We start from the raw sequence: 25875 nt of genomic DNA on the forward strand, positions 1-25875 counted from the left end.
TCTGACTATTTGCTTTGGCTCCTGACTTGGCTCGTCTGACTACCAGCTCTGGTTTTGACTCCTGGCTTGTTATTTGACTTGTGGACATTTTATAATTTTTTGCTATTAATAAAGGTGTGATTATTTTTGCACTTCTCGTCTCAGTCTGATTCCTGGCACCCTGACACTGACACGCATGTTGATTGGATGTTCACTGGAATTGTCATTAAAAAAAAAGAGATCATCCATGTGGGCCGGCATATTTATGCAATATTTATTTTTAATAAAGTACTATACTGTGTATTTACTGTAAATATTTCACATTTCAATGTTCTGCTCATATTCTGCCCATAGCAGAATATGTGCTAAGTATTTATAAATAGAGATTCCTATTTATATCTGTATATATCTATAACTGTATATAATCATGTGTATATATATATATATATATATATATATATATATTTTATATATATATATATATATATATATATATACAATATATATAGGCATACATATAAATATATATAAATATATATATATATATATATAAACATGTGCAAAAGACCATCAGATATATATAACATACTCAGCTATGTGAAGAACATTGGAATGTCAGGCTAGCACACTTGAGAATATGCAATCAGATCCGCGCATAAGTAGAGTGTTAGGTTTTTTCCACTTTTTTTTGCATTGATTTTTATGGGGGAATAGGTTATCACACGCACAATATTGTAAGTTTGGCTTTTATGGGTTAGCACGCTCGAGCGGAAGCGTTACATAACAATCCAATCTGGCCCAAAATGTTTTTCTCAACTCCCCTTGAAGAACATAATTGCCTAGAATTTATAAACAGATTAGTGAAATGAATATCTTGCAAAAAAAAAGGTTTTCAAGTTACTTTCTATTATAATCAGGGGGATAGCATATATCTCTGTTCACCTCTTTACACAGAAAAAAAAATGTCTCTACTCTCCTGAAACAGCTAACATATGTGAAAAATGAAAAGGTTAAAATAAATAATGAGATAAAAAGAAAAATTAGACAATGTAATTTGCTTTAAAATATCAAGACACTACCATAAATGCCCTAGAATGTCCGTAGCTAGCCTGATCACGTCTGCAAGATTGCAGAGACATCTTTTTGGCAAGACAACACAAACATTACAAAAGTTACATGAGAACATTTCACAATTATAAACATTAATATAAACCTCTTTGCAAGTGTGTTTCTGAAAAGTTATGGATGTAATTATTGTTTTTCCGCTTTCCTAATGTTTTTTTCTTTTCTATTGAGATTGTTCAAGATACAACAATAAACAAATGTTCAATAGTATATACATACATAGTACATGCATCACTTAATTGTGTTTGCTGTTACATGCAAGTACAAGGTAATATATTACAATATATAAGTTATTGTGTGGAAGCAACACTATCAACCGAAGTGCTATTGAACAGTAAAAATGGAAACTCGTTTTTTTATTTCTATTTTTAGATATACAGTTTATGTGCCTCCTAAACTTTGGAGGGCCACTTATGGACCCATATAGACTTCGATAACTCAGAGGAGGAACTCTAGCGATACATACGGCCACTCTTGGACCTTGAATATGTAAAGATAACAGAACGCTCAAGTGTCAACTGAACTAGTTAACCTTGCTAACAACTTGTTTATAAGAGATACTTGTAAGTACATACATAGTGAATAGATTTAGGCTGGACACTGGTAACTTGGTAGGTGGATATTTTCCCTTGAATCTAATATGGGGGTGGGTTTAAGTAGAACATGGAGCAGCCTTTGAAAACTAACTAAGGTATCAGGGAATATTCAGGTGCAGAATGGAAATTAAAATTACTCTCAGATGTAAACATGTCAATGAGCGACTGCTGAGGCTTATAAATCAGTGAGAGGATTTGAGAATTAAATCATTTGACAACACTTATTGTGTCTCAATAGTTGGCATACAACTAATGGCTCAACCTCATACATATATTCCTATTATTATAACCACTGGGTTTACTAAAGGGAAGAGTGGTGGAGTTAACCCCTGTAGAGTATATATACATAATATATTAATAGTAAATGTAGTTAACAGGCAAATTAATAAAACATAGGGCTGGCTAGTATATATAGTAGATCCCTCTATAAATTTGTAGAATCTGTATCACCTCGGCCACTGGCAACACAACAACAGAGGATGAAGAGGGGAGATTCAGTGATAAAATACAGTACACAATATATTATAATAAGCCCAGTTAATTGGGCAGGAGTTCAATATACAATTAACTGACACTATACTGCAAAAGGCTAGAAAACTATAGGTGAAAAAAAATACAATGAGCTTGAATATTATAAGTGCTAATTACGACAGAAATACAACTATAAACCTAGTTTTGAAAGAAGTAGACATATAAATATTTACTTTTTTGTAGATACAGATTCTTGAATTATTGGTTCCTGTAAAGTAGTGTATAGTATTAGTTTAGACTAATAGAGTGGGGTGCATATAGTAGTAACACAGGTGTATATAGTTGTGCATCTATGCGCTATGATGAATATATAAAAAAAATATATAAAGCACAGAGTCAGTCTCTAAGGACATAGAATTACACTCAGGTATTGTTCACATAAAGAGTCACAATGAGGGCTAGTACATGCCGTGTAACCATCTAAGTAGTATAAGCACAGCCCAGGCTCATGTTATATCTGATCTTCCACGGAAAGGGCAGACTACCCGGGGATATTTTATACACAATGGTTGTTTAGGTATATAAAAAAATAGGTAACGATTTTTTTTCTTGTAGGTGATGTTTACCCAGGATGAACAGACATATCTCCATAGCATGTGAACTTCCCCATGCATTAAAAATATTTACCCCACTTCTGATCTGGCAAGTACTGTGGTACACCAGTCTGCTGTGCTTTAGGGAGGGTCTCGTGATGTTTGCTCACTGAGATCACTGGGAGCCGTGTAGGAGCCATCGGTATGTAAGAGGTTTGGAACAAATTGTCTCAGTCTCACTTTATCTCAGTAGCCCGTTTTGGAAGGATTAACCAGTACCCATGATTTTTGAGTGACGCTGTTAGAAGGAGCAACTTGTCTGTCTATCATTTCACCTGTTTGGGTATTTGTTCTAAGGGCCTGCTGGTGTCCTCACAAGAAAGATTTGGGAACCATTGCCTTTGCTTTACGCCATTTTATTCCATCTCATAGCGTGTTGCACTGTCTCCAGACCAATGCATTCCTGACAGTATAGATCGCTCCTCGGGAGGTAGCCACATTCTATTCGGGATATAACCCAGGTCAGCCTTAGTTCTAATTTTGTTGTTGTCCTCCTCTGTAGAGTTGGATGTTCGGATCATCAGGGGGTGCTTTCTTTTGGATCCAACTGGATCTGCCATAGGGTTTTCACCTGTCATGACTGTAGGTTTGAGTTTGATCTCAGTAGTTGTTTACATGTTTAGGGGTGGTATAGATAGCCATCAGGACCGTCTTTAACACAGGGCAAAAGGGGCAGCTGCCCTGGGCCCAGTCTCTGTTGAGGGGCCCAAGAGTCCTAAAAAAAAAAATTTTTTTTTTTTTTTTTTTTTTTTATGGTTCATACCAGACTGCTGAGGTGACATGGGGAACACACACATTCAGTCCTAATACTGTCACAGTTCAAAGTACTCTGCTTATATTTTTTTTAAAAACTGTGCCAGACCGTGCCGGTGTCATGTGACATGCCAAGCTAGTGCCATGTGCTGTTTTAGATGTGCACTGTGCAGCACTGAATGCAAAGCCTTAACTCGGCATCCAGCCATTTCCCACTGCATCAGAAAAAGTCTTACTGGGGTTACCACTGTTACCAGGTAACTGCTCTGGTGGTGGGGATTGTTTCTGGGTAGGGCTGACTGTAGGCGCATGCAGCAGAAAGCTGGAGCAGCAGGCACATGAGGATTTGAGCATCTGTGCAGCTGCACACACTGCTCTCTTCAGTCTTGAGGCTGTGTGACTCATCTCACACTGTATCCATGCAGCCTTGGACAGACAGCATCCAGTCTACTGGTCCCCTTAGCCCTGCTCTTTCTGCTGTGGCCCTAAGATCAACTAACTGAAGTTTGTTAGGGGAATAGTGCTTTGTAGAAAGGTGTCAGTGGGAAGAATAAGTGAGTGCACACACGCCCCTCCCCATGCAGCATTGTCTAGTTCAGGGTGAGAGGGAACTTGTTCCTAGCAAAGAAGCGACATGTGCTGGTGTGGCTGATGTATAGCGTCATGCGGATACTTCACACATTAATGTAAGGTTTATTTTTATAGTTTTTATTTTTTCTCTGTCTCAGATTTTACAGCTTCCCATAGTAGTTCTGCTGTTCCAGTCAGTAAACTTATATTTGTCTGCACCTCCATGCTTCCTCCTTAGTCTTTACCTTGCTTTGCTCCTGTTGGCGGCCCTAAATCTCTTTAACCAGCTAACCTCACACCAGAATCACATTCAAAAGAATATTAAATGAATCCACAGTGGAGGAATTTATATATATTATTTACTTATTAGTACTGCTTAGGTCCAGTTTCACATATTGGGCTAATAATAAAAAAAAAATTGATTTAGTTGTTTTTTGGGATGTTGGGGTGGAGAGCGAAATTGCATGGGGTGGGGGGGGGGGGGCAAGAAAATTTTTGCCCAGGGTCCAATCAATATTAAAGACGGCCCTGATAGCCATCAGTCTCCCTCCACTTTACTAAACAGTGATCGTGCATTAAAACTGTTAGCGATTAGTTGAGCTAGTCTCTAGTAATGCACTTCTAGAAGATTGCAAACGTCATCCTTAAAGAGTTGCCAATTGAGTGCTATAGTTCACATACCAGTATAGTTGGTTGAGGATGTAAGAAGACAGCCTCTAAAATATGCGACCATCATGGCCGCCGCCCGGAAACGTCCCCCACTTTGCTAATGTTTTGCAATTGATGCGTGAGATATTATGTATTGATCACCTCACACACCTACACACCTATATATATTAATGGAAAGAACCCTAACTTATAGAACAGTGGGGAATATAGGTAAAACCATGCTCAATGAATATCAAACATCTTAACTTTACAATGAGGCCCAAGGCAACCTCACAAGGTTATGTGAAAATAGCTCAATGTCTAGTGCAAGGGTGTGAGCCTATAGCTTAAGTGCCCAAGGTGGCCTCTGGGCTACCACCATACTGCTTGGTTTCTTTGGATGAAATTGTAGTGCTTAATTTATTATTTTGCTTATGAATCTATGATTTATATCAGAATTTATTATTTATACAAGCAGATACGCTTTAACATATTGTATTATTTAATGATGTTACTATTTCTTTCCTGTCCCTTTAATTTTTTATTTTTTTTATGGATGAGGATGATGTAGGCATGCAACTGAAAAAGGAGATCCTTCTATTCTATTGAGACGTATCCTGGTCTACTAGATTGCAAGAGAGCTAAGTTATGCATTTTTTTATTGCACATCACCAGAATCAGAATATAGACAAATAACAAAGCTGGGTCTCCCTCTTTCACTTTATTGATGCTTGAACCTATTTATAGATTTGAACATTTCCTTAAACAGGGCCCTAACTAATCTCATATCAGTTTGTTTTCTCAGGAAGTGCACATAACGGCCTTGATTCATAGAGGTAAGAATGCCAAGGGGTCTCTTGATAAAGGTGAGATCAGGTTTGGAATTAATTGAGCAATGTTTAACCTATCCATCTCCAGAGTTTTGTCAGTAAATGTTCCTTTCATTAACATCTAGTTGCAGAAGAGGCCCAATGCATGATATCACACACCGCCAACAATGCAGAAAAACAACAATAATTACTACTATAACATTTCTGAAACACCCATCCTAAACAGCTTATGTTTGTGATTGTAAGTTGTTCACATGTCTATTGCTATGGTAAAATAGGTTTATTTGATGGAATGAAAGGAGTTTGCCTTGGATGTTCCTGGGAGTTCTAGAGGAATGGTGGAGAGTATTCACCTACACTTCAGCCTTACATTTTTCAATCATAAAGACTATAGTATCTCACCTCATGGTCACGTCCTACTATTGTAATGGTATATATACATATTTATTTTTCTTTAATTTCTCTTTAAAGAGATATCCCAGTCAAAATTGAAATCCACATGGGTGCATCTCAATTTTATTATATATATATATAAAAGCAAAAATGCTTCTTATATAGATAGCTATAGCTGTTTCAAAAGTGTATTTTAGTATGAAACACTATGCACCAGCATTTTAAGCACAGCACTTGTTCAGAGAGCCTAAAGTGCTTTTACCATCTGGTAATTACTTAATTTAATTGCTGCCATGATACAAGCACTCTGCGCAGCTGCAGTATTTAAATTGCTGGTGCTCTGAGAATACCGAGCTATGCTTCACATGCATGTGCATAACTTTTACTAGAGGAATTTTTGCAAAAACATGTATAGTACAAATATGTTTCAATTCAAAGATCTAAATTATCTAAGTGCATTTAAATTTTGACTGGAATGTCTCTTTATCTTTTTTTGCTGAGGTTTTCTCTTTTGAATGTCAGAGTAAACTGTTTTATATACGAGGTTTTTATTTTTGCATTTTTATTTGATTGTTTTGTATGGTTTTGAAGGCATATTTTGTGATGGCAATACCCTTCAGAGTGGAACTTGTTCTGTGCATTCAGTGAATGGGTCTGAGATAGATACAGCTCCATTGATTATAACGGAGCTTAACTCTCAACTCATGGCTGTGATGAGGGGTTTATCTGTCACTTAGCATTTAAACCTCATAGATTACTCCTCATTCAATATTTAACATTAAGACACAGCTCACTGCTTATTCAAGCCTCTCTCATCAGATGAAGTTCTGTCCTCGCTCACAGCTTAAAGAGTCACAAAACCCAGAATATTTATATATTGGTTCAGATACATACGATTACAAAAAAAAAAAAAAAAAAACCTTTCCAATTTGTTGAAAAGCATACCTAGGTAAGATCAGCAATGCATTACTGTGAGCTAGCTGCTGATTGGTGGCTGCACATATATGCCTGTTGTCATTGGTTTGACAGACGTGTTCAACTAGCTCCCAGTAGTGCATTGCTGCTCCTTCAACAAAGGATACTGAGAATGAATCAAATCTAATAATAAAAGTAAATTGGAAAGTTGTTTAAAATGGAATGCTCTATCTGAATCATAAAAGAAAAGTTTCATGTCCCTTTAATCATAAATTGAAGCTCCTGTTTCACTCAGCATTAAAGAGACAGTAAACACCTTTGAGATTTATATATAAAATGTTTAGTTATGCACAGTAAATCAACTATACTTGTGTTATATACCGGTACCTTTCCATGTGATTTAGCTTTAAAACCTGTGTATTTTCTTATTCACAGATCTGAAAATCCCCAGTGCAGACTTATCAAGGCTAACCCTGCTACAAATATTCCCCCTTTAGGATTTAGCAGATAACAATTGCAAAACAAGGCATTGTATAATTAACACAATGACTTTAGCTAGCCTAGTTGTCCCAAGACTCAAACCCAATTTGGCTCCTCTCAATAAAGCAAGTGGTTGGTGGCGTTTGATTAATAAAACCAACTGCAGCAAACAAGATACTCATTTGTTTTATCAATGCTTAGACTTGGCCAGGTTTATTCTTTAGCAAGACAAAAACATGTCTTTTGATTATAGTGTTTACTGATTATTTAATACCTTTGAATGAGACCAGTCCTTATTCAATGTTTACTCACCTTACTTAAATTATGTTCACTCCAAATAAACATGTAAGACAAATCCTACTCATTACACACTGAGGGGTCTATTTATTATTGTGCGGACGGAATGATACAATGTAGTGTATCATGTCCGCTGCGCATCGATAAAATGCCGACAGCATACGCTGTCAGCATTTTTTATTGCAGCAACAGTTCTTGTGAACTGCTGGTGTAATGCCTCCCCCAGCAGATTCGATCGGCTTTCTTTAAATGTAATATATTAAAAATGTTGTAATTCGAATATTGCATAATTGTAATCGAATTATGCAATATTCAAATTAGATACATTTGAATAGATATCTTTGTAATAGTATTTCCAATGCTCTCTTTAAATGTAATATTCAAACTATGCAAAATTGAAATAGAAAAAAAAATCAAATCAATATATATTTGTAACAGTATTTCTTTAAATGTAATATTCAAATTATGCTATATTCAAAATAGAAAAAGAAAATCAATATATTTGTATCTATTATGTATTAAAGGGACACTGAACCCAAATGTTTTCTTTTGTGATTCAGATAGAGCATTCAATTTTAAGCAACTTTCTAATTTACTCCTAATATCAATTTTTCTTAGTTCTCTTGCTATCTTTATTTGAGAAAGAAGGCATCTAAGCTAAGGAGCAAGCACATTTTTGGTTCAGACCCTGGACAGCACTTGTTTATTGGTGGGTGAATTTATCCACCAATCAACAAGAACAATCCAGGTTGTTCACCAAAAATGGGCCGGCATCTAAACTTACATTCTAGCTTTTTAAATAAATATACCAAGAGAATGAAGAAAATTTGCTAATAGGAGTAAATTAGAAAGTTGCTTAAAATTGCATTCTCTATCTGAATCACGAAAAAAAAAAATTTGGGTTCAGTGTCCCTTTAATTTACTAAATTCCCTATCACATGAACTATTGAATTTCGAAATAGTATTTGTTAAATTCAGTGTTACATTTAAATTTTTAAATGTGGACATTCAATCTAATTATGAGCATTCAAAAACGAAAGTAACAGAAAACTGGTAATAACATTTGATTACCGAATTTTAATAGATTTAATTCTTATCAGCATTCGATTGTTTAAAACAAATGTCCACAGGACTATTCATTCTACAAAGCGAATTGCACTATCACCACATTCGCACATCCCTAATAATTTACGCTTAAGATACTATAAATTATTTAGTCTTCACACCTCCTACTCCTTATGAGGCTCTCAGACCTCACATACAAATCATACCTCTGATACCTCAGGCATACTAAATGCTTCTCAAACCGCTGTTCCCATTCACTAATGCCTCATCATTTGCTGAACATTCAGATTCTAATTAAAGGGACAGTATACACCAATTTTCATATAACTGCATGTAATAGACACTACTATAAAGAATAATATGCACAGATAGTGATCTAAAAATCCAGTATAAATCTGTTTAAAACCTTACTTAGAAGCTTCCAATTTAGCTCTGTTTAAAAGGTTACTGGAACACCCACTGCAAGTGGGAAATATCAGATACCCCCCCCCCCTTCCACTGCATATGAAAAGACTCTTTGCACAAACAGGACCAAGCCGGAGTAGGTATACGTCGGTATTCTCCTAAAACTTTGGGGTTTGGTTAGGAGTCTGAAAATCAGAGCAATGTTATTTAAAGGGACAGTCTACACCAGAATTTTTATTGTTTTAAAAGATAGATAATCCCTTTATTAACCATTCCCCAGTTTTGCATAACCAACACAGTTATATTAATATACTTTTAACCTCTGTGATTATCTTGTATCTAAGCCTCTGCAAACTGCCCCTTTATTTCAGTTCTTTTGACAGACTTGCAGTCTAGCCAATCAGTGCCTGCTCCCAGATAACTTCACGTGCACAAGCACAGTGTTATCTATATGAAATACGTGAACTAACACCCTCTAGTGGTGAAAAACTGTTAAAATGCATTCTGAAAAGAGGTGGCCTTCAAGGTCTAAGAAATTAGCATATGAACCTCCTAGGTTAAGCTTTCAACTAAGAATACCAAGAGAACAAAGCAAAATTGGTGATAAAAGTAAATTGGAAAATTGTTTAAAATGACATGCTCTATCTGAATCATGGAAGTTTATTTTGGCCTAGACTGTCCCTTTAAAAATAAGCAAAACTATCCATTTAAAAGAAAAAAAAAAACTTTATGGGATATATAAATAGATCATCTACAAATCATTTATGCATAGAAAAAAATTAGTGTATAATGTTCCTTTAATCTATTTTAATATCATACGGCTAGATTACGAGTTTTGTGGTATGAGTGAAAAAGCAGCGTTAAGGCTCATAACGCTGCTTTTCACTACCGCTGGTATTACGACGAGTCTTGCAGGTTTAGGGGCACTGCACACTTTTTTGACCTTGACGCAACGTAATTACTGCAGCTTTCAAAAAGTCCTTTTTCAATGGGACTTCCTTTGCACCGATATTACGAGTCTGCCTGGGAGGCCAAAAAGTGAGCGGTACACCGTAAAACTTCAAGATCAATACCGTAAACTGAAAGTCAGTAGTTATGAGTTTTGCACTACAAAGCTGTAGCATAAAACTCATTACTAAAGTGCTAAAAAGTACACTAACATCCATAAACTACCTATTAACCCTAAACCGAGGCACTCCCGCATTTCAAACACTAAGATAAATTTATTAACCAGTAATCTGCTACTCCGGACATCGCCGCCACTAGAATAAACATATTAGCCCCTAAACCGCCACACTCCTGCCTCGCACACACTAGTTAAATATTATTAACCCCTAATCTGCTGTTCCTAACATCGCCGCAACCTAAATTACAGTTATTAACCCCTAATCCCCCCCCTATATTTAAGTTAGGGGGTGTTAGGTTTAGACTTAGGTTTAGGGGTTAATAAATTTAGTATAGTGGCGGCAACGTTGGGGGCGGAAGATAATGGGTTAATAAATGTAGGTAGGTGGCGGTGATGTTAGGGGGGGGCAGATTAGGGGTTAATAATATTTAACTAGTGTTTGTGATGCGGGAGTGCAACGGTTTATAGGTTAATATGTTTATTATAGTGGCGGTGATGTCTGGAGTGGCAGATTAGGGGTTAATAAGTATAATGTAGGTGTCGGTGATGTCAGGGGTGGCAGATTAGGTGTTAATAAGTGTAAGATTAGGGGTGTTTAGACTCTGGGTTTATGTTAGGGTGTTAGGTGTAAACATAAATTTAGTTTCCCCATAGGAATCAATGGGGCTGCGTTACTGAGCTTTACGCTGCTTTTTTGCAGGTGTTAGGCTTTTTTTCAGCCAGCTCTCCCCATTGATGTCTATGGGTAGATCGGGCACGAGCTCGTAAAACCAGCTCACCGCAGCTTTCAGAAATGTTGGTATTGGAGTGCGGTATGGAGCTCAAATTTGCTCTACACTCACTTCTTGCCTGCTAACGCCGGGTTTTTTTAAACCTGTAATACCAGCGCTGTAGGTAAGTGAGCGGTGGTATTAACTTGCAAGTTAGCACCGCACCCCTCATAACGCAAAACTCATAATCTAGCAGATAGTTATTTAGAGTTTTCTGGGAAACTCACTTTGTCTTCAGATTTATATTTGTCTCTATTATTCTACAGTTACGTAAACTACTTTAATAGGTCTTTATCTTTTGTGAAGAAAGTTATTTTCCATGTTTTTTAACTTTATGCATCCATCAAACTCTCTGAATTGTTCTGTGAAACCTGTGTTGCCTTGGGAAAAATGTTATATGAATATTTTTTCCATATATTAGCAGCTATGGAAATGCATGAATATACCACATAAATGTACCTTTTGCACAGTCTGCTCCATGGAATCCTGGGAAACAATGACAGACTCCTGATACACATTCCCCATTACCATGGCAATTTCGCGGACAATCCTGAACGGAATCTGAAAAAAAATGTATCCACAAATATTAGTTTCAAATAAACATTATTTTATATATTCATACCTATTGGGATATGGCTAATGCAAAAAAAAATCATATATAATGTGAAAATTTATATACAACTTTAAAAAATACTGTACTGCTGGTATTTCTGGGGAACGTTTCTGAATGTTTATTTATCATACTGCAGCGACTTTGTTGCCTTAAACTTGTTGAATAAAAATCATTAAAAGTTTATTGAAGTTGTAAAGGGACAGTCTACACCAGAATTTTTATTGTTTTAAAAGATAGATAATCCCTTTATTACCCATTCCCCAGTTTTGCATAACCAACACAGTTATATTAATATACTTTTAATCTGTGATTATCTTGTGTCTAAGCCTCTGCAAACTGTCCCTTTATTTCAATTATTTTGCCAGACTTGCAGTTTAGCCAATCAGTTCCTGCTCCCAGATAACTTCTCGTGCACGAGCACAGTGTTATCTATATGAAACACATGAACTAACACCCTCTAGTGGTGAAAAACTGTTAAAATGCATTCTGAAAAGAGGTGGCCTTCAAGGTCTAAGAAATTAGCATATGGGTTAAGCTTTCAACTAAGAATACCAAGAGAACAAAGCAAAATTGGTTATAAAAGTAAATTGGAAAATTGTTTAAAATTACATGCCCTATCTGAATCATGAAAGCTTATTTTGGCCTAGACTGTCCCTTTAAAATGTTATTCTTGTGTAATATTGATATTGGTTTCTATGATTTATTTATTTAATAATTTATATTTTTGTAATGAATAACATTAAAATTCTTAAACCCCAATTTGATTAATTTCATTGGTCTGCTTTCTTGAACTTTCTTGAAGGAGCAGCAATGCACTACTGGGAACAACCTAAACACATAAGGTTATCCAAAGACAAGAAGCATATATGTGCAGCTACCAATCAGCAGCTAGCTCTCAGTAGTGCATTGCTGCTCGTGAGCCTACCTAGGTATGCTTTTCAACAAAGATTACCAAGAGAACCCAGCAAATTATATAATCGAAGTAAACTTGTTTTGACTTTACAGCTCTTTTAACTATGACTGCAATTTATAATAGGATTGACTGTTGAAGTATTTCTTTGTGAGTTTAAAAAAACAATTGCATAAACTATATTGGAAGAACGTATACATTTATACTGGAATATCATTTTTAGTGTTTCCTATGTGGTTGTTTCAGTGTTTCTTTCATTAATACGGATCACATCATATCATCCCATATTTAGAGAGTAACTGTAATGTCAAATAAACTAACATAAACTAACATATACAATCTGAGAGCTTTAATACTACTATTGTATTGTATAAAATAGAAGGATTTATTTAATGTTTTAAATGTAATTTATTTAAAGTTTGACTAAGAATATATTAGTATTGTGAGGTTAATTAATGTTCCAAACAAATCTTTATTTAAGCCAGCATATCACTAAAATAATGAAATGGACATCAAGAAACATCACCACTGAATTGGGTAAAGGTGGCAGTGAAATGTATTAACAGAAAACATCATTTTATACAAACCATGGTAATGAAAGAATAAACAGAAAGTGGATAAAGATTATATTAAACACTTTACATATAAAACTAGGAGCTTACCGTGTTGGGCAAGTAATGGAAAACATCATAGTTGGATACACCAAGTAAAACAAAAACATTTAAGATGAACTACAAATAGGGAGACCACCCATTCCAACTGGTCAACAATCCTTCAAAACAACATCAATCTACACATACGCAAGCACTAACACTTTCATTAAGTGCTGAAATGAAGTGTACTTTTTTACGTTTACCAGTGTTATCTGATAATGCATGTATGTATTGGGTACTTGTAAAGCACGGCTAATCACCCGTAAGGGTCTCAAGGCGCTGCTCATTTTATCGACCTCAGAAGGATGAAAGGCTGAGTGAACCCTTGGGTTGCTACAGAGCTCAGCCACACTGCCTTAGCATGCTGAGCTATCTGTCCGGCATAAGAAAATATTTGCCTGCACACTATATTAATATTTGTTTAACACAGGGACTGTGGAGTGGTTCATAATAATCATGTGAAAAATACAGTTCTTCCTTTTAACTTGGGTCCATACTATCTGTATTTGCTTATAGAAATAGGATATCACAAAAAACTTGTAATCTACTGGTCAGCACTTTATTTGTAGGTGCCCAGTCTACCTTTTGGATACATCTGTCCTACACTCACATACTAAACAAAGTACACAGAGCATGTAGCTTATTAATTGCCACAATACTGTCATGTCTGTACCCAGAGTTCATCCTGGGACTTCTGGTCTCTAGCCGGTTGCCTTCCCTCCTGAGCCACTGGAGGACTAAGGCTCTCTTTGAGAATTACTTATTCTACAGCCTGCTATGGCTGGCTCACTGGCTCTACCTGCCTGTCAGCTGCAGGCAGTTACTCAATCAACACCCTATATAAGCTGCTTCCTGTGTTTGCCTGTGTATAGGACTGTATTCCTGGGTGTGCTACTCCCATCCCTGTTTCTGCTACTCCCATCCCTGTTTCTGCTGATCTCTGTGAATGAACTCTGTCTGTTTCCTGGACTTTGCCTTTGGATTCTGATTTGGTTCTGTTGTTGCCACAAGATTCTGACCTTTGGCCTGGATATTGTTTACACCTTTGGATCCTAATGTGCCACTGTGTTTAGCTTGCATGGCCTGAACCTTGATTTTGGCTTGCCCTCTGGTTTTGTCTCAACCATTCAATGCTGGGGTAGTGTGTCTCATTGTCACTTCCCAACCTCAGGGTCCTTTCCTGGACTGACTTTACTACTCTCATTACAAATACAAGGGAGGGAGATAAGGAATAATGGAGTGAAGGAGAGTGAAATTATATCTACCTGAAGTCTCCCCCTAAATGGCTATTAACATCCTCTGCAACATCAAAAAGTAGATTTCTTCCTCCAATTTTTTCAAAGAAAAAAGTACAATGTTTCAGGCCAATGCTAGGTCCTTAGTCATGTATGTTTAATTATACACAGTTTGCGTCTTTTATACCCTCACCTGTTACAATAGAAGCACTATCAGCATATTAGTGATATCTTATGGACATATTAACATCCTCTGCTCAGTTCCTCCTTATATCCTAAGCCTCACCTAAATACTGAGTAAACCACCATACTGTTATCTTAAACACCATCATACTTTCTACCCCACAAAATCACTCTAAGGTCTAGATTCCATTGTTGGTGCAAACTGGTAGTGACAAAAAGTATCTCCATAAAAATTATGGAGATGTTTTATGTTAGTACTAATTTACACCGTCAATTGAAACTAGAGATAGAAGACAAGAGGGGTGCCTCATGTGTGTATCAATATGTCAGACCATAAGAATAATGATAAAAGCCAAGTGGGACTCACATTTGGCCCAAGTACACTTATGTACTAGTAGGTGCAGGCTGGTAACTTAGTGTGTACCGGCTAACCCTTTCCAGTATGGCAAAGTGATCAAACTTGGAAAGTATGGTACAGTGGTACAATTAGACGGCTGCTCTCCTCCTAGCAGATTAATCTAGACCTAGATATGAGATAAGAGACAAGAGGGGCGCCTCATGTGTATATCAGTAAACCAGACAAGATAAAAAATGGAAAGCCAAATGGATACTCACATTTGGCCCACGTACACTTATGTACTGGTAGGTGCAGGCTGGTAGCTTGTGGAGAGGGTTAGCTGGTACACCACAAGCTACCAGCCTGCACCTACCAGTACAAAAGTGTACTTGGGCCAAATGTGAGTATCCATTTGACTTTCCATTTTTTATCTTGTCTGGTTTACTGATATACACATGAGGAACCCCCCTCTTGTCTCTTATCTCATAACAATTGAAACTAGCCCTAATTTGAAAAAGTTTTTACGGTTATATCTGCCATGTAGTAGGAAAAATTGAAAAAGAATATAGATATATATCCACCTAAACAGAGATATGTTTAATTCAATATTTTTGAGCAATGTATATAATTACCAAGAAAGTATGTTTAGAATATTCATTTATAGGCTCCAATAAACAATGAATGAATCTAGAATATATCAGATTTTAAAAAAAATCAAATAATATAAAAAAAAATCACCTTTATATTGAAGAAAGACTTATATGAAGGTAATTATCTTTTTAAAATTATTGTTTGGATAATTTCCACTAAAACAGTAAAATAAAAAAGATTTTTTTTTTTCAAAAGGTAAAATAAATCTTATTTTTATAGCAGTGTGAGCGTTGATCTGAGCAGATTTACTGATTTGATCTTCTTATAATTACAGCTTGCACTCCCATCATTGTTTAGTAAGCGCTTCTTCTGTTTACATCGACTGATGTTGCAAAAGCTATTATTTATTACAAATACATTTATACAGGCATGTAAATTATCTATACCAACACATACATAATTATCAAGATAGGTATTTTTACAAAATTTAGAAGATTACCATCTTCCCAAGTCAACATATGATAATAGGTAAATGATTTATACACTACAGAAAAGACAAAATATTGATTTCTATGTTTGTTTGTTTTTTTGTATGGGAACTCTCTTATTTTATTTTATTCTACTAAATCTATCATCAAGTACAATCAACTGCTAGAGTAAAAGTAAAGCTTAATTTTAAAGTAAAAAATAAAATGATTGTTGCAAAAGTGTGAAGATTTTTGTCTTACTGGAATAATTCCCTGTAAACCAATACAGTCATTATTTTCTTTCTTTACAAAAATAGTGATAAATATGAAGATTTTGAATTTCAAATATGGTAGCAAGTCCAACATAAACCATAAAAGGGTAGTAACATATTGTCCGTCTTGGTTATCTACTTCCCCAGACTTGATTTGAGATGGTGAAGGAAATGTTCAAGTTTAAAAATAAAATGATTTAGTTTTCTTTTTTTCTCTGCCAGTAAAATATTTAAAGGGGCATGGAGGTAAAAATTAAACTTAGCTGTCTCTGAGGGTACAATTAAAATAAAAACATTCAATTGACTTTTATTATAAGAAAAATACACTTTTATCTCCTTTGTTAAAATTTTGCCCCTATCTATGAAATCATACTAGGATAGAGACAGGAGAGTGCATGTGTACTGGGCATTAGGTGGCATCAATGTAGGTAGAAAGGTTATCCAAGGAACCTGCATAAGGAGGCTGGATCAGGCTGTGCTGAGTTACAGTAGGGGACAGCAACAGCTCTGTCTTCACTTATGCAAAGATACATGCCCATTAAGTTTGTGTTCAGATTGTTTTCCTTAAAGGGGCATGGAACCCGAAATGTATCTTTCATAATTCAGATACAGAATACAATTTAAAACAACTTTCTAATCTACTTCTATTATCTAATATGCTCCATTCTCTTGATACCCTTGGTAGAAGGAGCAGCAATGCATTACTGGGAGCTAGCTAAGCATATTGGGTGAGCCAATAACATGAGGAATATATGTACAGGCACCAATCAGCAGCTCCTGAGCCTACCTAGGTATCCTTTATAACAAAGTATCTGAATCATGAAAGCTATGCAACTGTCATGTTCACTAGCTTAGTTTACCATAGAGTTTTACCATAAAGTGGCTGGAGCAACTACACTTTAAAGCTCCCTCTTCAGGTTGCTTTTATAATGTTGCTACACACACTGATATCCCATAGCCTATCTTCTTCTGTATGCCCACCAGCAAATACACCACATTTTATAATGGAATATTTTATAATAGAAGAAATTTGGGAAGAAACGTCTCCTTTAAATTTTACAACCTATCTGAATTATTAAAGTTTAATTTTGACTTCCATGTTCTTTAATATATATCTTATACATGTGTTTTGATGACAATTAAATCCAATCTAATGTTTTTCTTTAACATTTACAGTTTTTCTTTACAATGCAAAGCCACAAAGCCTTCTCTGACAGCCAAGGGGTTGATAAGTGCCTTTGATTTTTTTGTGTTATCCCAGTGGAGTTGATGAACTCACTTCAGGAATTTGTATCTTTGTACCCATGGGCAGGGCTGCGGAATCTGTTGGCGCTTTATAAATTATTAATAATAATAATAAAATAATATTTGACAGGGGATGATTGTACATCATGTATATCACGCCTTTAACAACACAAAACTTGTTCAATCGACAACTGTTCCACCTACCTTGATTGCACATTACCAAATAAAATAAACTGTTAAATATTGATGTCGCGAATTGTTCGCAAGTGAATAGTTCCCGGCGAACATAGCTTATTCGCGTTCGCAACGGCGGGTGAACATATGCGATGTTCGATCCGCCCCCTATTCGTCATCATTGAGTAAACTTTGACCCTGTATCTCACAGTCTGCAGACACATTCCAGCCAATCAGCAGCAGACCCTCCCTCCCAGCTCCTGGACAGCAGCCATTTTAGATTCATTCGGAAGCTGCATTCTTAGTGAGAGGAGGGACAGTGTAACTGCTGCTGATTTAATAGGGAAATTGATAGCTAGGCTAGTGTATTCAGTGTCCACTACAGTCCTGAAGGACTCATCTGATCTCTGCTGTAAGCACAGCACCCCAAAAAGCCCTTTTTAGGGCTAGAACATAAGTCTGTTTTTTTTTTTTTTCCTGTGTAATCTAATTGCAGTTGCCTGCCTGCCAAGCCACTTGCCCAGTGCCACCACTCATATCTGGTGTAACAGTAGTGTAAATTTAAAAAAAAAAACTTTTTTGACTGTGAAACATCAGTCTGCTAGTGTAATCTAATTGCAGTTGCCTGCCTGCCAGCGTGTGTGCCAGGCCCACTTGCCCAGTGCTGCCAATCATATCTGGTGTAACAGTAGTGTAAATTAAAAAAGAAAAAAAAATTTTGACTGTGAAACATCAGTCTGCTAGTGTAATCTAATTGCAGTTGTCTGCCTGCCAGCGTGTGTGCCAGGCTCACAGCGTATACTGTGCCCACTTGCCCAGTGGCACCACTCATATCTGGTGTAACAGTAGTGTAAATTTAAAAAAACTAAACTTTTTTGACTGTGAAACATCAGTCTGCTTGTGTAATCTAATTGCAGTTGCCTGCCTGCCAGCATGTGTGCCAGGCTCACAGCGTATACTGTGCCCATTTGCCCAGTGCCACCACTCATATATGGTGTAACAGTAGTGTAAATTAAAAAAAAAAACTTTTTTGACTGTGAAACATCAGTCTGCTTGTGTAATCTAATTGCAGCTGCCTGCCTGCCAGCGTGTGTGCCAGGCTCACAGCGTATACTGTGCCCACTTGCCCAGTGCCACCACTCATATCTGGTGTAACAGTAGGGTAAATTTAAAAAAAAAAAACTTTTTTGACTGTGAAACATCATTCTGCTTGTGTAATCTAATTGCAGTTGCCTGTCTGCCAGCGTGTGTGCCAGGCCCACTTGCCCAGTGCCACCACTCATATCTGGTGTAACAGTAGTGTAAATTTAAAAAAAAAAAACTTTTTTGACTGTGAAACATCAGTCTGCTAGTGTAATCTAATTGCAGTTGCCTGCCTGCCAGCATGTGTGCCAGGTTTACAGCGTATACTGTGCCCACTTGCCCAGTGCCACCACTCATATCTGGTGTAACAGTAGTGTAAATTAAAAAAAAAAAAAAAATTGACTGTGAAACATCAGTCTGCTTGTGTAATCTAATTGCAGTTGCCTGCCTGCCAGCGTGTGTGCCAGGCCCACTTGCCCAGTGCCACCACTCATATCTGGTGTAACAGTAGTGTAAATTTAAAAAAAAAACTTTTTTTGACTGTGAAATATCAGTCTGCTTGTGTAATCTAATTGCAGTTGCCTGCCTGCCAGCGTGTGTGCCAGGCCCACTTGCCCAATGCCACCACTCATATCTGGTGTAACAGTAGTGTAAATTAAAAAAAAAAAAACTTTTTGGACTGTGAAACATCAGTCTGCTAGTGTAATCTAATTGCAGTTGCCTGCCTGCCAGCGTGTGTGCCAGGCTCACAGCGTATACTGTGCCCACTTGCCCAGTGCCACCACTCATATCTGGTGTAACAGTAGTGTAAATTTAAAAAAAAAAAAATCTTTTTTGACTGTGAAACATCAGTCTGCTTGTGTAATCTAGTTGCAGTTGCCTGCCTGCCTGCCAGCGTGTGTGCCAGGCTCACAGCGTATACTGTGCCCACTTGCCCAGTGCCACCACTCATATCTTGTTTAATAGTAGTGTAAGTGTACATTTAAAAAAAAAAATAACTTTTTTGACTGTGAAACATCAGTCTGCTTTTTTGTGTCAGGCTCACATCGTATACTGTGCCCACTTGCCCAATGCCACCACTCATATCTTGTTTAATAGTAGTGTAAGTGTAAATTTAAAAAAAAAAAAAATTGGACTGTGAAACATCAGTCTGCTTTTTTGTGTCAGGCTCACAGCGTATACTGTGCCCACTTGCCCTGTGCCACCACTCATATCTTGTTTAATAGTAGTGTAATCTTCTATAGCTTCCGCTCCGAACCTTGACGCACCATCCTCCTCCAGCTTATCTTCGAGCACCTCTCAAGTTACCACTCGCCCGCCTGCCGCCACCACCAACACTAGCAACACAGCCGCTTCACTTGATCTGTCAGAGGAGTTATTTACACATCAGTTGGAAGAAATGAGTGATGCGCAACCATCATTGACAGAGGATGTAGATAACAGTGATATGCCTCAGTCAGGCAGCATTACAGACATGGACGTACGGTGTGATGATGATGATGTTGTACCCACTGCTGCTTCCTTTGTTGATTTGTCAGATACAAGTGAAGTGGTTGATGATGACGATGCATCCGTGGATGTCACGTGGGTGCCCGCTAGAAGAGAAGAAGAACAGGGGGAAAGTTCAGATGGGGAGACAGAGAGTAGGAGACAAGTTTGAAGCAGGGGGAGGTCGTCGCAAGGAGCTAGTGGCACAGTCAGACAGCACGCATCGGCACCCGGGGTCAGCCAGACAGCACGCCAATCAACGCATGCTGTTGCCACCACCAGAATGCCGTCATAACAGCGATGCCATTTGCAACCTGTGCCAAAAGAAACTGAGTCGTGGGAAGTCCAACACCCACCTAGGTACAACTGCTTTGCGAAGGCACATGATCGCACATCACAAACGCCTATGGGATCAACACATGAGTAGAAGCAGCACACAAACTCAAAGCCGCAATCCTCCTCCTGGTCCAGCATCTTCAGCCACGTCAACCACTGCTGTCCTCCTTGCCCCCTCTCAAACATCTGCCACTCCGTCTCTCGCCTTGAGCAGTTCCTGCTCATCAGCCCACAGTCAGGTGTCTGTCAAGGACATGTTTGAGCGTAAGAAGCCAACGTCACAAAGTCAATCCCTTGCCCGGCGTCTGACAGCTGGCTTGTCTGAACTCTTAGCCTGCCAGCTTTTACCATACAAGCTGGTGGAGTCTGAGGCGTTCAAAAAATTTGTAGCTATTGGGACACCGCAGTGGAAGGTACCCGGCTGAAATTTCTTTGTACAAAAGGCAATCCCCAACCTGTACTCGATTGTGCGAAAGGAAGTAATGGCATGTCTGGCACACAGTGTTGGGGCAAGGGTCCATCTGACCACTGATACCTGGTCTGCAAAGCATGGTTAGGGCAGGTATATCACCTACACTGCGCATTGGGTAAACCTGCTGACGGCTGCCAAGCATGGAATGCGTGGCTCTGCAGAGGAGTTGGTGACACCGCCACGACTTGCAGGCAGGCCTGTTGCCACCTCCTCTACTCCTCCTACTCCATCCTCTTCCATAACCTCCTCAGCTGAGTCCTCTTCTGCTGCTGCGTCTTGCTCCACATCAACGCACCGCCCCCAGCTCCTCAGGTACTATTCCACATCCCGGATACGGCAATGTCACGCCATCTTGGGGTTGACTTGCCTGAAAGCAGAGAGTCACACTGGAACAGCACTCCTGTCCGCCCTGTCCGTATAAGGGTGATGTTACAGCACAACGGGAATCTAACAGGGGAAGAGGTGAAAGTAATCCTCCGACTCCCACGACCACGCCGGCAAGGACAGGATGCTTTACAGACGTGTTGTTGATGGAGGACATGCAGAGCTTTTTAAGTCCTATGCATCGCCACAGCCCTTTGGGGTCCACCCTCAGAGAACGACTCGACCGACAGGTAGCAGACTACCTCGCCTTAACTGCAGATCTCGACACTCTGAGGAGCGATGAACCCCTTGACTACTGGGTGTGCAGGCTTCACCTGTGGCCTGAGCTATCCCAATTTGTGATAGAACTTCTGGCCTGCCCCGCTTCAAGTGTCCTGTCAGAAAGGACCTTCAGTGCAGCAGGAGATATTGTCACTGAGAAGAGAAGTCGCCTAGGTCAAAAAAGTCTAGATTACCTCACCTTTATTAAGATGAATGAGGGATGGATCCCGAAGGGACTGACATTGGGCGATACATTCGAGTAAAAAAGGCCTGATGAGATGAGCTGCCTTGGGCTAAAAATGGTTCACACGCTGCTGTATTTTATCTTCGAATGCTGGATGACTTGCGTGACTTATCCGCCACCAACTAGGGTTCAAGCTGCAATGTTTTAGGGCACTTTCTGCCTGGGAAACAAACATCAATTTTTCTGGCTGCTGCTACAGCAGCGGCTGCAACAATACCTAATTTTTCAGGCATGTGTACATGCCAAATTTTTCTGGCCTCTGGTGCTGCACTGTGGCTTCAAAAAACAAACCAAAAAAAAGGCACGTAACAGGGATTAAACTGATAGGAATAGTACTACTTAACACACCACTCCTATCTGGTGGCACATTAGATTGCACGCGCAGTGCCCCAAATTTGAAGTAGGAGGACCGACCAAGCATCTTTTCCATCTCCCGGTTCCTAAAATCCATGCCATAAACACGTCCCCTGATAGGGGACGTAACAGGGATTAAACTGATCAGAATAGTACTACTTAACACACCACTCCTATCTGGTGGCACATTAGATTGCATGCGCAGTGCCCCAAATTTGAAGTAGGAGGACCGACCAAGCATCTTTTTCCATCTCCCGGTTCCTAAAATCCATGCCATATACACGTCCCCTGATAGGGGAGGTAACAGGGATTAAACTGATAGGAATAGTACTACTTACCACACCTTATAATAACGGAGAGAGAGGCAACGCAGAGAGAGGAGTCTGAAGAAGAAGAGTCAGAGGAAGAAGGTGGCTTTGAGGAGGTGGAAGACCAAACACAGCAGGCGTCCCAGGGGGCTTGTTGTCACCTTTCGGGGACCCTTGGTGTTGTACATGGCTGGGTAGAGGAAGAGACCTTCAATGACATCAGTGAGGACAAGGAACGGGACATGGCTAGCTTGGTATCCAACCTTGTGCAAATGGGGAGTTTGGGGTTGTGCAAATGGACTGTTTGCGGTTGTTTGCGGTGCGTTAAAAGGACAGTCTAGGCCAAAATAAACTTTCATGATTCAGATAGAGCATGTCATTTTAAACAATTTTCCAATTTACTTATATCACCAATTTTGCTTTGTTCTCTTGGTATTCTTAGTTGAAAGCTTATCCTAGGAGGTTCATATGCTAATTTCTTAGACCTTGAAGCCCACCTCTTTCAGATTGCATTTTAACAGTTTTTCACCACTAGAGGGTATTAGTTCACGTATTTCATATAGATAACACTATGCTCGTGCACGAGAAGTTATCTGGGAGCAGGCACTGATTGGCTAGACTGCAAGTCTGTCAAAAGAACTGAAAAAGGGGCAGTTTGCAGAGGCTTAGATACAAGATAATCACAGAGGTTAAAAGTATATTATTATAAATGTGTTAGTTATGCAAAACTGGGAAATGGGTAATAAAGGGATTATCTATCTTTTAAAACAATAGAAATTCTGGTGTAGACTGTCCCTTTAAACAGGGAGTTTGGTCTGTCACTGTGAAGCGGCCATAACCCTTACACTACCTGATCGATACAACATCATACCTGATGTTTTAAAGCACGTTATTCCAAACAATTTAGGAATGTTAGGTGATTTATGCCCTTTATGGCTTAAAACCAGACTCTGCATCAACTATGTAATTTTCCATGGGAGTTTTGCCATGGATCCCCCTCTGGCATGCCACATTCCAGGTGTTAGTCCCCTTGAAACAACTTTTCCATCACTATTGTGGCCAGAAAGAGTCCCTGTGGGTTTTAAAATTCGCCTGTCTATTGAAGTCTATGGCAGTTCGTCCGGTTCGCCCGTTCGCGAACAGTTGCGGACGCAAAATTTTAGGTTCGCGACATCACTACTGTTAAATATTATTGAGACTGCTCAACCAAGTAAAGATAAAATACAAACTCATTTAATCCTTACTTTTTTTTAAAGTATCAGCTTATTTTTAACGGGTGGTGCTTTATAAATAAAGGAGGTCTGCCTTTATTTTGAATGTTCATCATCATACCATAGTTTATTGGAAGACAACTCCCCTACTTATCCTAATATGTGATTTTATTAGAAAATGTGTTAATATTATTGTGAGACCAATTAAAATATCTATGCTCATTAGAGGTGAGCAGTAAAGAAAGCACTCTATCTTTTATGCTGTCAAGGAATTGGCTGGGCTGTGGGGGGAGAATGAAAATTACTCTTCCCAATTGCTCTCTCTTTCTGTCTTATAATGGTCCTGACTGCCAACTCCACCTACAGAACAACCACAAATCTGTCTCCACCCAGACTAAGAAACAAAATAGTGAGCAGAGCACTTTCAATTGTTTTCAATTGTAGTGAGCACATTGCTTCTGGGTTTCTGCTACCCACCAGCACTGTATATGAATAATATGATTCAAACTTTGGTGTTTTTTTAATCCACCCACATTAAACCTATATAAGATTCAGCACACAGACATCCCTGACTCAGTACCGAGTCTCCTAGCCCCAGTTCTCTATATGTGCATCTATGTTCTCTATATGTTGCAGCATATTTTTTCACTCTCCCAAAAAATAAAAAAATAAATCGGTTCTAGAATTGCCCTTGAAAGGAAGGCTATTGACACTGTAGAGTATCAGGGCTTAAAGAAACACTGTACCCAAAAAATTTCTTCCGTGATTCAGATTGAGCATGAAATTTTAAGCAATTTTCTAATTTACTCCTATTATCAAATTTTCTTCATTCTCTTGGTATCTTTATTTGAAATGCAAGAATGTAAGTTTAGATGCCGGCCCATTTTTGGTGAACAACCTGGGTTGTCCTTGCTGATTGGTGGATAAATTCATTCACCAATAAAAAAGTGCTGTCCACAGTACTGAAACCAAAAAAAAGCTTAGATGCCTTCATTTTCAAATAATGATAGCAAGAGAACGAAGAAAAATTGATAATGGAAGTAAATTAGAAAGTTGCTTAAAATTGCATGCTCTTTCTGAATTACAAAAGAAAAAATTTGGGTTCAGTGTCCCTTTAAGTTTTAATAATTTATCAAATTCTAAGTCTATCAAGCAGCCTACCTTATTTTCTTCTTCTCAATACCTTGTGAAAAAAACAGCCTGTACACTCCCTCAAATCAGCTATGACTTGACCTTCAGTTAAAGGGACAGTCAACCATAGAATTGTTATTGTTTTAAAAGATAGATAATCCCTTTATTACTCATTCCCCAGTTTTGCATAACCAACACAGTTATATTAATGTACTTTTTACCTTTGTGATTACCTTGTATCTAGGAACCTTCTTCCAGCCCCCTGATCACATGACTGTGACTGTTTATTATCTATTTTCTTAAATTTAGCATTGTATTGTGCTAGATCTTAAAGGGACAGTCTAGGCCAAAATAAACTTTCATGATTCAGATAGAGCATGTAATTTTAAACAATTTTCCAATTTACTTATATCACCAATTTTGCTTTGTTCTCTTGGTATTCTTAGTTGAAAGCTTAACCTAGGAGGTTCATATGCTAATTTCTTAGACCTTGAAGCCCACCTCTTTCAGATTGCATTTTAACAGTTTTTCACCACTAGAGGGTGTTAGTTCACGTATTTAATATAGATAACACTGTGCCCGTGCACGAGAAGTTATCTGGGAGCAGGCACTGATTGGCTAGACTGCAAGTCTGTCAAAAGAACTGAAAAAGGGGCAGTTTGCAGAGGCTTAGATACAAGATAATTACAGAGGTTAAAAGTATATTAATATAACTGTGTTAGTTATGCAAAACTGGGAAATGGGTAATAAAGGGATTATCTATCTTTTAAAACAATAAAAATTCTGGTGTAGACTGTCCCTTTAAATAACTTTCTGTGACTAAACACAGTGTTATCTATATGGCCCA

At 38.2% G+C, this 25875-nt stretch overlaps 1 protein-coding gene across 1 annotated transcript in view; it reads right to left on the bottom strand.

The window, feature by feature from the left end:
• Positions 1-25875, bottom strand: part of TENM2 (teneurin transmembrane protein 2) — a 1369502-nt gene that overhangs the window by 385828 nt on the left and 957799 nt on the right. The window contains exon 9 of the mRNA XM_053719586.1: positions 11536-11637. Coding sequence (XP_053575561.1) covers positions 11536-11637 — 102 coding nt within the window. The remainder of the gene's footprint in view (positions 1-11535; positions 11638-25875) is intronic.

The sequence above is a fragment of the Bombina bombina genome, chromosome 6 (genome assembly GCF_027579735.1).
Source record: "Bombina bombina isolate aBomBom1 chromosome 6, aBomBom1.pri, whole genome shotgun sequence".
Classification (NCBI taxonomy): domain Eukaryota; kingdom Metazoa; phylum Chordata; class Amphibia; order Anura; family Bombinatoridae; genus Bombina; species Bombina bombina.